Genomic DNA, 10056 nt, shown 5'->3' on the forward strand with positions numbered 1-10056 from the left:
TGAGCAGTTATAACAGTATGTACTCAACTTTCCAGATATATAATTTAAGTCATAGAAGCTTAAAACATGATGTTCATTTATCATGGGAAAAGCTGACAGTGGCTTATAAAAAACTAGAATATTCCATTGCTAACAACAACAAAATAAGTGAATTCATCATCAAGACCTACGTTGATCTGTAGCGGTAAACTTCCCACGTTTTGAAGCAATTTCTGCTCGGTGTTCAGTCGCCATTTTCAACAGAGTTTCCTACAATACCATGTCGACATATCATGTTTTCACCTTGCAATGGCACCAGGCAATAATTGTATGCACTAAACAAGACACAAGGTGCCATGGACGTAGAACATGGGACGGCCAGAAAAAGTCACAAAGAGAAGGAACATTACCTTCAAAGCATTGGAATCATGTCTCTGAGATAGGACATCTCTGCGATCATCAATTGGTAACGCCGAATCCTTTGCAGCTCGGCTGTTGCAACTACAAACCACAAGGTATACATTACCAATTTTATTGATGGAAATCTAAGGATGAATTAATTGGAAAGAAAACAAAAAAGCGAACCGAACCTCCGTCCGTGAATTACTTGCAACGTCGCCATCTCCTGCTGATCCAGAATGATAACATAATGACCAGTCAATAATAAAAAAATAGACTGAGATGGGTAATTTCTAAAAGACGTACTTGTTCTCGCAGAACAGCATCTTGTGCAGCAGCCTCAATATCACGCTCAGCTTCTCCCTGAAACATCTTGCAGTTGCCCAAATACACTCCTGCCAAGTTGTAAAGCCCCAGAATCTTCAGGTGATACTTGTTCTATTGTCTACCTGTTTCAGGCTTTCCAATCCAACCCTACCAATAAAATCATACTTCAATGACTTCCGTTCAACTGCAAACCAGAATTTTGGGATTCTGTTCTAGGAAAAAGATACTTCGTCAATTCCATTGTGACGCTTAAATTTCATTAGGACTTCAAGCAACTGCTGTAAGAGCGTCTTTGCATAATCCACTGGGGAAAAATATCCTTTGATCTTCACACATGTGAACCATTGCCCGTTGAGGGGGAGAGAGAGAAGAAGAAGAAGAAGAATCATCATCTCACCCTCACTGTCCCTTACTCGTTCTCGTCCCTTACTAGTTCCCGGGGCAGACGGAGACCGCCTTAGGTTCGGCGAGGTATCGGGATTATGGGGAAATTAACTCTACTTTTTCGGGTCAGGGTCAGACCTTGCTTCCGGACAACTAACCAGAAGAATAAAATACTATATTGCAATATGTGGTGAATATTTAAGCTTTTTAATTTTTTAAATAAATTCTTTTGCAATTCTAAGTTTAGAAAAAAAAATAGTACATTCTTTTTGAGGCTACTTACTAATAATTTTAGAAACTAACAATCCATTAGGGCCCGTTTGATGGGCTGGTGAAATAACTTGAGGAGAGGTAAATCTGTACGGGCGGGTGAATTCACCCGCCTCATTACAAACTCATCAAACGAGGTGAATTTTCACCCGTTTGATCCAAAAGGGAGCGGGTGAAATTTCACCCGCTCGAAAGTCCGAGCTCGGAGCTTGGACTTTCGGGCGGGTGAAATTTCACCCGCTCGAGTTCATGTTTCGAGCGCTGTATCACCCTTCTCCGCAGCTCCTGCTCCCTCCTGCCTTCTCACCGTCTTACCACAGCACCACATTAGAACGAGCTCGCCTCTCCGTTGCGTCGTCGTCTCTCCGCTGCACCGTCGCCTCTCTCCTCAGCTGGTATGCTTTCTCCTGATGCCTTCCCTTTCTCTCTTGCCCTAAGTTCTTCTAGATTTGGGCGTTTCATTTTCATTTGCTGCCTTGTCTCTCTGTCCCTCTTTGCCTTGTCTCTGCATCCCTCTTTGCCCATTCCCTGATTTCTTTTTTTTTTTACCATGGAACCGTGAAGAATTCCACCGCCAGTTGCTCCTTACTCCTCCTCTCTCGCTCTCTGTCTTTTTTTACCATGGAGCACGATGATCAGGGGGTTTGTTTCCAGTGGACAACCCGTGATGACACTCTCTCTTTATTCCAGAATGCTTTGTGATGGCATGTTGCCTGCCCGTTTCTCTTCAAGGCTTGTGGATCTCTAGCTAGGAATGGTCTGGTGCTAGGGAAATCACTCCATTGTCATGTTTTGGAACTTGGGTATGCATTGGATCTGTATGTTCTGACTGGGACCATGCACAAGTATGGGCAGTTAGGTTTTCTAGGGGAAGCAACGAAATTGTTCGATAATATGCCGTAGAGAGATGTGGCTTTTTGGACTAGCCTGATCACCTGCTACGCTGCTAATGATTGTTGGGAAGAGGGGTTATTGGCGTTCAACTTTTTGAGGGATGATTGTATGAAGTCAAATTCAGCGACATTGGTTTGCGTCATGGGCTGTTGTGCTCAGCTGGGTGCGTTGGACCAGGCACGATGTTTGCACTCGGTTTTGGAGAAATTGAGCATCAAATTTGATGTCTTTGTTGGCAATTCTCTTGTTGATTTGTATGCGAAATGTGGGAGGATAGACTATGCTCGTCAAGCCTTTGATGAAATGCCCAAGCGAGACTCATTCTGAGCCGGATGCAGTCACTTTTTTGGCAATCCTTGGCATCTGTCAAGTTGATTGAAGCAATGAGATCTACAGCAAGTTTCCTGCAATCCTTGGCATCTGTCAAGTTGATTGAAGCAATGAGATCTACAGCAAGTTTCCTTGATGCAGTTGACGAACAAGCTCCATCGCTACATATATGTGAAATTTTGTAGTTCAGTGATGCCGGTGGAAGTGGTTTCTAGGTGAAAGGCTATATAGATTGCTAAAATCTGATTCACAATGTAAAAATTGCTTCTCTTCTGAAGCTGTTCTTATATCTGTAATGATGTAATGAGCCTTCAAGGTTGTGAACTCATTTAGCTTGTTAGATTCTGCAAAACTAATCAGCTGGTTTAGTTTAACTTGTCTTACGAACCCTGTTTGGCTCAAGAAGGGAGACATAAAGATTATTTTAAATTGATTTAATGAGAGAAAATAGATCCTGGGATGAACATACATGTCAAGCAACTCCTGATAACCCATGTTGAATTGGAGCCAGGAATTCGGAAGTAGTTGCATTTGGGATAATCTAATTATGTATTATGTAATACCCTGTGTGGTCAATTGCCTACATGGCTTAAGGTCAATCCTAAGCATGGCCAATGTGATCTAATCAAAGTTGGATAGTAGCCAACCAAGATCTAGTAGTAATGGTCATTGAAGATTTCAAATGAAAATTTGATAGAATCTCATCTACATGTTCTTCTTATGCAATTATAAGCCATAGGAACAGAGCGCAGCCTATAAATAGAAATAAGGATTTTCTACGAATTTAACTCTAAAATTTACATTTAACTAGAGAAAACTACAATAGCTTTCACTGTACGTCAAAATCTTGCAATATTATTCATGTGCATCAAACATGGTTAAATTTACCACGGTAAATTCTTCCTGTGCATCAAACAGGGCCTCAGATTGGAAGATGGATAAATTTCATCCTGTAAATTTTTTCAGAAAAATTTACCATGGTAAATTTACCACGTTAAATTTCACCCGCCCATCAAACGGGCCCTTAGGGCCCGTTTGACGGGCAGGAAAAATCCTGTAGCAATAGAAAAAAAATTCGAATTTTTAAAAAATTTCTGCTTTATCAAACGCGGAGTTTTTTTTGTTACCGTTTCCACCAAGAGAGGTGGAAACATATTTCCAGTTTTTTTTTTTTGCCCGTTAGGGCGTGCTGCATCGCAAGCTCGCAAGCCTCTGCCGTTGCTGCCTCCCCTGGTCGTCTCCCTCGCAGCTCGTCGTCCCTCTCGGCCTCTCACTCTCCTGCTCTCCTCGTCGCCTCTTGCTTCTGCTTCGATTGCTATCCCTCTTCCATCTCTTGGGTTTGGGGATCTTTCTAAAAGCTTCTCCTGTTTTACTTCCGTTGGAAGGAGGGACACAACTCGTTGCGTGGACGAGGCAAAATCAACTCTATGGGTTTTCTAATTCTGAAAGGAAAGAGATTCGATTTGGAGTTGTTCACTGGCGGGCTTTGATAAGGGATTTCGCGGCCGGAGTTTCTGTAAGAAATTCTTGTGTTCTTTTGAGTGGAGAACAAGGGTTTGATCTCTTGCTGGTTTTGATGGTATTTTGAGGGAGGAAGTTGTTGAAAGGAAGTAAAAATTAGTCTTCCCGTGTGGTTTTTGGGCCTAATTCTAAGAGATCCGAAGAAGAACTAGGGTTTTGTTTCTGTGGTTGTTTAATCTCCCCATTTTAGTCGGGGGTTGAGGCGGAAAAGCAACGAGGGCTGATAAGAGTGTAAACACTTGCTTCAAGGAGAACTCAGACGATTTTCTGGAGGGTGTCTTCACTAACATGCAAAGTGCCAGGAAGGAGAGCCGTACGAGTGATGTGGCCCTTCTGGAAGAGCAGGATCTGCTGATGCTGCGGGAGTGGAAGGCTGAACTGAACGAGGTCTCACCGGCGAACTCCTTGCTGGTAAAGCTCGAAGATTCAGGGGATTTGTCTCTTTCGGCTTTTGTTATTCTTTTGATTCAGTTCCTGAGCTAAAATTTTCGTTCTTTTCATCTGTTTCCTTTCAATTACGATTCAGGAAGCAAGTAGGGGTTCATCAGCTCTCTCCTCTGATATCCGTCGGCTGTTGCAGCTATGTGAAGAGGATGACGATGCCACTAGCAAGTTAGCCCCTTCTCCAGTAAGCCCCAAAATTGAGGTGATCTCTTTACTTGGTGGTTCGGTTCTTTGTTATGTGCGTCTTTTAGAACCACATAGTGAGACAAAATCACCACTATGTGTTTATTATTGGATCATGCAGCTTTTTATTTCACCTGATGATAATTCTGGTGAGTATGTAGGAAATTAGGAATTGATATTTTTGGTTTCGATTAAAATTTATTCAAATTGCAATCAAGTCGGTTGTTGTTGCAAGTTAGTTTCATTTTATCCTTTGTTTCTAACTAGGCGACTCCATTATATGAGGGCTTTGGATATGAGGCAAATTTTCAATTTGCATATTATGCTGGTGCCTATGATGACCATTATGGGACCTAAATAAGGTCTTCAACATTTTGTTTTTCTGGTGATTTTGAATGTTAAGCAGATTTTATGTTGTTTTTCTTACAAAATACAAAAAACAAATACATAAATTCTAAAATATAACAACAGAAAGAAGAAAATCTGTACTTAAAAATGTACATAAATTCTAAAATATAACAACAAAAACAAATACTCTTATCTGCTTTTTATCTGTGACATATTATGCACTTTTCTGCATTTTTATGTTGCAGGAATGATGATGGCTTGTGGGTTTGGGCTTTGGAAGTTGATGGTTAGACAGTAGATCTGGTACTGCAACCAGGTGAAGAGGTCAGGTTGTCAGTGCTGTCATTAAAATTCAACCACATTCATCTAGGTGAATGACAGAGGGTTCTCACCAGTAGGAAAATTTCCACAGGCTGAGTTTGCTTCATACAGGAATACCACATATAATTGGAACCCAGCTGTAAGTGTCGTATGATTCCTTGTGGTCTGTTGAATTCATAATGCATCTCCTATAGCTTAGTAGCTTTCCCTATCTTTTACATGTTAATTAAAGCATAATTTGCATTATCACTTGTATATATTCATCCCAGGGATCTGGTGTAATGTGGAGCCGCTATGATTTTCCTGTCTTCCTTCTCTCCCAAAATAGCACCTTAAAACTTGAAGAGGTACTTTTTGAGTTAAATTATGTGTATAAAATCAAATTCCTATATTTATACTAGTAGGGAAGAGGACTGTCTCAAAAGCTTACCTGATGTTAAGTGCACTTTTTTTTTCATGACCTATATATACTGGTGTTGGTTGAGCACCACTCCTCAGATTGTAGAAAGCACTGAGATACATACTGACAAATTCCATGTAGATGTTGCAAAGTTTGATGTTGTAATGCAGGTACGCTTCTGTTGTTAATGTTGCAGGCTTTGAATTGTTGCACTTTCACACTCATGTTTACAGTTCTGTACCTCTTCTAATTTCTAGTTTCATTGTTCTTGATTTAGACAACCAAAGTTGGGAATCATAATTGTAGGGACATTCACATTGTAGGATGATGCTTATCTTTTTTTGAATTCTATGAATTTTGCTGAGGAGATTACATTATTTTACCTTCTAGAAATTGGTCAATCTTTCTCTTCTAGCAAATCTAGAAATATATTTCTGTACCATCAAACTCAGAAATATAGAATTGGAAATATATTTCTGAGTCATCACACACACACCCAAATTGGAATTGGAAATATTTTTCCTATTCCATTTTTCCATTTCCTACATTTCCAGAAATATATTTTCAGAAATATATTTCCAGGCCATCAAACAGCCCCTTATAGTTTTTTTCATTAAAAGCCATAATTTCTCTTTTTATGAAGATTACAAGAAAACCACGATACTTCCTTTGGATCTACTCATCAACTACTGCTTTGTGAGTGTAGTGCTTTGTTGCGATGCATACAAAGCAACTCCCTACCCAACTTTAACAATCAATTTTCATCAATTTGTGGTTGTTTGCATCTCTAAAATTTTTTGGTATTTGGTTTTGAAGTGCTCCAGAAAAATGAATTTTTGTTTTGAAATAAGAAAGAAAGAGACTCACCCGTCGGTACGAGGGTCGACCGTTCCCGACGCCTTTACCGGGTGTAATCAATCCAAGGGCTATGTTTATTATTGATGCATTTCATTTTAACTTGAACATCTCTTTGATTCTATATGCGGTGAAGAAAAATATTGAAAGTTTGATGTTTCAAACTTTTGAACGAGTTTTTGAGAGTTGCTTGAGAATGTGAAATATTTTAAGAAAAACTAAAATCGAAAAATCCTTATGAATATCATTTGGAAAGCTTGAACATTTTGAAATCACTTTCGTATTCTCATGAGACATTAAGTAGGTTTGAGATTTTGCTTTAATTCGGTTACCACCTAGTTAGACCTTCATCTCATCTTGCTTCATCCTATATGATTGGAAGGATATAAAACATTTCTACCATAACATTCATCTAAAGTCATTCCTACCATAACATATATCTAAGATTTTTGTAATAAATATTTTTGATAAAGAGAGAATTTTTTTTTAAAATGGAATGAGGTTGTAGACCCTCAAACATGATTCCAATATTGGGTCATTACTTGATTTTGGTCTTAGTGAAGTCGGAAAATGAAAAATTAAAATCTTAAATGATAAGTGAAAATATTGAAAGAATGGAAAAAATGAAAAACTTGATCCCAAGAGAGATATAGAGAAAAAGAGAGAGAAAGAAATCTTGAAAATCATAAAATTAAAGATTTAAAAGGAAGAGAGATACATATGCATATACATATTTATATATACATATGTATATATGTATATATGTATACATACGTATATGAAACCTTGTGAAAATAAAGCTTAAATCAAATAGAGAAGAGAATATCATTTTAGAAAGAGAGAGAGGTTTAAAATGGAATACACGTATATGAGAATTTGTAAAAGGATATGTTAAATCATAAAGAGAGAATGACAAAGAAAGATATTCATGTGCACTCATACGTATATAACATGTATATACACATATGTCTTCATGAATATTAAAATCAAGAAGTGAATTGAAAATAGCTAGGCCGGAGGGGAACTTGGGCTCATGCAAGAACCTAAATTAAGTCTCAAAGGCCATATTAGAAAGGTTTTTTTTTTAAAATGTTTTGAAAAATATGATTTATATATAAACATAGAATGTCATGATTTTGTTTAACACAAAGGATATATTTCTTCCACCGTTGGGTATGAAAGAAAACAAATCATACAATAAGATGCTCATTAAGGTTTTTAATGAGATGATTAAAAGGAAACTAACGCGAAATGTGATGCAAATGCATATTAACATGTACATATTCGTGAGGGTTTCTCCGGGTTAGACAAGTCCCAACCTCACAAATCAATATGAAGATAAAGAATCCCCAAACCACACTCTCATTCCCACCATTCATTGGTATGTAAATTGAAGATTAAAATATCATGCATAGATAATATCAAAACAATATTTAAGAAAAGAAAGAGAGTATGATTCAACTATGGAATGGAATCTCATTTTTTTATGTTTTCGATGCACTCGAGCATAGCCTCTTGACTCTAGAGAGTGAGAGCTATCTCCTATGGCCATGGGGAAATGAGGAAGAGAGAATACAAGAAAAGCAAAATATAAATAAAAAATCAAGCAACTACGCATGGTTAATATATAAGCAGTATTCAAGTAAAGAAATAAAACATGATTCAACAATGAAATGAAATATTATCTTATCTTCTCATATTATCCGTGCACTTGATTATAGCCTCTTGGCTCTAATATAGAGTTGAGAACTATCTCTTAGGGCCATGGGGAAATGAAAAAGAGAGAAAAATAGAAGGAAGGAAAAGAATGTATTCAAGAAATGAGATAACATGACTCAAGCATGGAAATGAAAGATCATCTCATCTTCTCATGCTCCCGGTGCACTTGAGGATAGCCTCTTGCTCTAAAATAGAGTTGAGAGCTATCTCTTTTGGCCATTGGGAGAGGAAGAAGAAAGGAAAGAAGATAAGAGAGAAACGAGAGGGATGATGATTACATACCTCTAAATGAGAAAATTACTTAAGAAAGATGAACACATTCACTTGAAGATCTCCTTGAGTGAAGCTCCAAGATAATGCCTCTAAAAGGGTTGTAGCTTGCTCCAAGTTGGACAGAAATGGAAAGAGGAAGAGAGAGAGCTAAAGGAAAACCCCAAGTCTTCAAGTAAGAATACTCTAGGGTTTCTCCTAAGGGCCATTCTTGCTCAAGAGAAGGGAAGTGGGGAGTATTTATAGAAGATTTTAGAGCCAAAACCCTAAATTTGATTTTTTTTTTTTAATTTCACCCCATTTTCATCTGAATTTCTCATAATTTTGAAAAAGAAATGGTTTGAAAATTGGTATGATTGGCCATTAGGCTTATAAAAATATATATATTTTTTAAAATGAGTTGCGCTTTTGTCCACCCAAAATGACCAAAATCACCCTCTAAAATGAGGTTCTTTGTCAAAACGGGAAATGAGTTTAGCCCATCAAAAAGACCAAAATTACCGTATAAAAGGAGACTTTTTGTCAAAAGGAGGGGCAAATGAGTATTGCCTACAAAAAACATACCAAAACCGCCTTCTAAAAGGATGTTTTTTGTCAAAAGGAGGGGCAAATGAGTCTTGCCCACAAAAAAAACTAAAATCGCCCTCTAAAAGTAAGCCTGGGCATCGGGCTGGGCCACCGTAGGGTACCCGGTACCCGGCCCGCCACGGGCCCGGGCCCGGACCCGGTACCCGGCCCGCCACGGGCCCGGACCCGGGCCTTGAAAAATTGAGTTTCGGGCTTTTTTTATTGGGCTTGGCCCGGCCCGGTAAATAACGGGCCGGGCTCGGGCTTGCTGCTGTGATCGTCTGCGGCCGAGAAGCCCAATATTATTATTATATTATTATTTTTTTCTTTTTACAAAAATGAACTTAGGTAACTTAGGGTTTTGGACTTTTTGATGTTAAAAGTTTCATCCCCATCGTTGAGACTGCCTCCTCCCATCCTCCTCGGCTGCCTCCTTCGGTCCTCCCTGTTACCGTCGTACAGCAATCGGTCCTCCCCGTCAGCCTTCGGTCCTACCCGTCGCCATCGCCGTGAAGGTCCGACTTTTTTTCGACAATTTTTTTTTCTGCCCGTTAGGGCTTCTTCCATCGCGCTCCTCTCCCTCACTCCTCGTTATCATCACAACCAGTCGATCATTTTTTCATTTCATTGCCAGATTTTGCATTCCAATGGATTGTACATCACAACCACTCGATCGATTTCTCTCGCGAGAAGGAGGAGAAGAAAGAAGAAATGAGAACCAGGCCCGGCCTGCCCCGCCCAAAAGCCCGACTTAGCCCGCCCGGCCCATTATCAATCGGGCTGGGCGGGGCTTCGGGCATTAACCGAAGCCTGAGAACTGAAATTACATTGGCCCGGCCTCGGGC

General features: G+C 39.2%; 1 protein-coding gene and 1 long non-coding RNA gene across 4 annotated transcripts; both read left to right on the forward strand.

The window, feature by feature from the left end:
- Nucleotides 1-1539: 1539 nt before the first annotated feature.
- On the forward strand, nt 1540-2957 carry LOC126410276 (uncharacterized). The gene is made up of 2 exons (XR_007573980.1): nt 1540-1754; nt 1924-2957. It is a non-coding gene; the product is annotated as an uncharacterized LOC126410276 (long non-coding RNA).
- A 783-nt stretch (nt 2958-3740) lies between these two features.
- On the forward strand, nt 3741-6162 carry LOC116257780 (transcription factor VOZ1-like). 3 transcript variants are annotated; one of them, XR_004173469.1, is made up of 5 exons: nt 3741-4515; nt 4631-4750; nt 5325-5539; nt 5670-5747; nt 5899-6162. XR_004173469.1 is itself a non-coding variant. In XM_031634764.1 (4 exons), exons 1-3 carry the CDS (start codon nt 4393-4395, stop codon nt 5328-5330), a joined length of 249 nt encoding a protein of 82 aa, XP_031490624.1. In that variant the 5' UTR covers nt 3741-4392; the 3' UTR covers nt 5331-5539; nt 5670-6162. The 3 variants fall into 3 exon arrangements, 2 of the variants coding, with proteins under 2 accessions (XP_031490624.1, XP_031490625.1); XM_031634764.1 differs by having other exon boundaries at nt 5670-6162; XM_031634765.1 differs by having other exon boundaries at nt 4631-4732; nt 5670-6162.
- The last annotated feature ends 3894 nt before the right edge of the window (nt 6163-10056 follow it).

Source organism: Nymphaea colorata, chromosome 7 (genome assembly GCF_008831285.2).
Source record: "Nymphaea colorata isolate Beijing-Zhang1983 chromosome 7, ASM883128v2, whole genome shotgun sequence".
NCBI lineage: Eukaryota > Viridiplantae > Streptophyta > Magnoliopsida > Nymphaeales > Nymphaeaceae > Nymphaea > Nymphaea colorata.

Coding starts and splice junctions, on each gene's coding strand:
- LOC116257780 (XM_031634764.1), top strand. CDS start 4,393: ATGCAAAGTGCCAGGAAGGAGAGCCGTACGAGTGATGTGGCCCTTCTG. Junction 4,516..4,630: donor CACCGGCGAACTCCTTGCTG/GTAAAGCTCGAA, acceptor ATTACGATTCAG/GAAGCAAGTAGGGGTTCATC.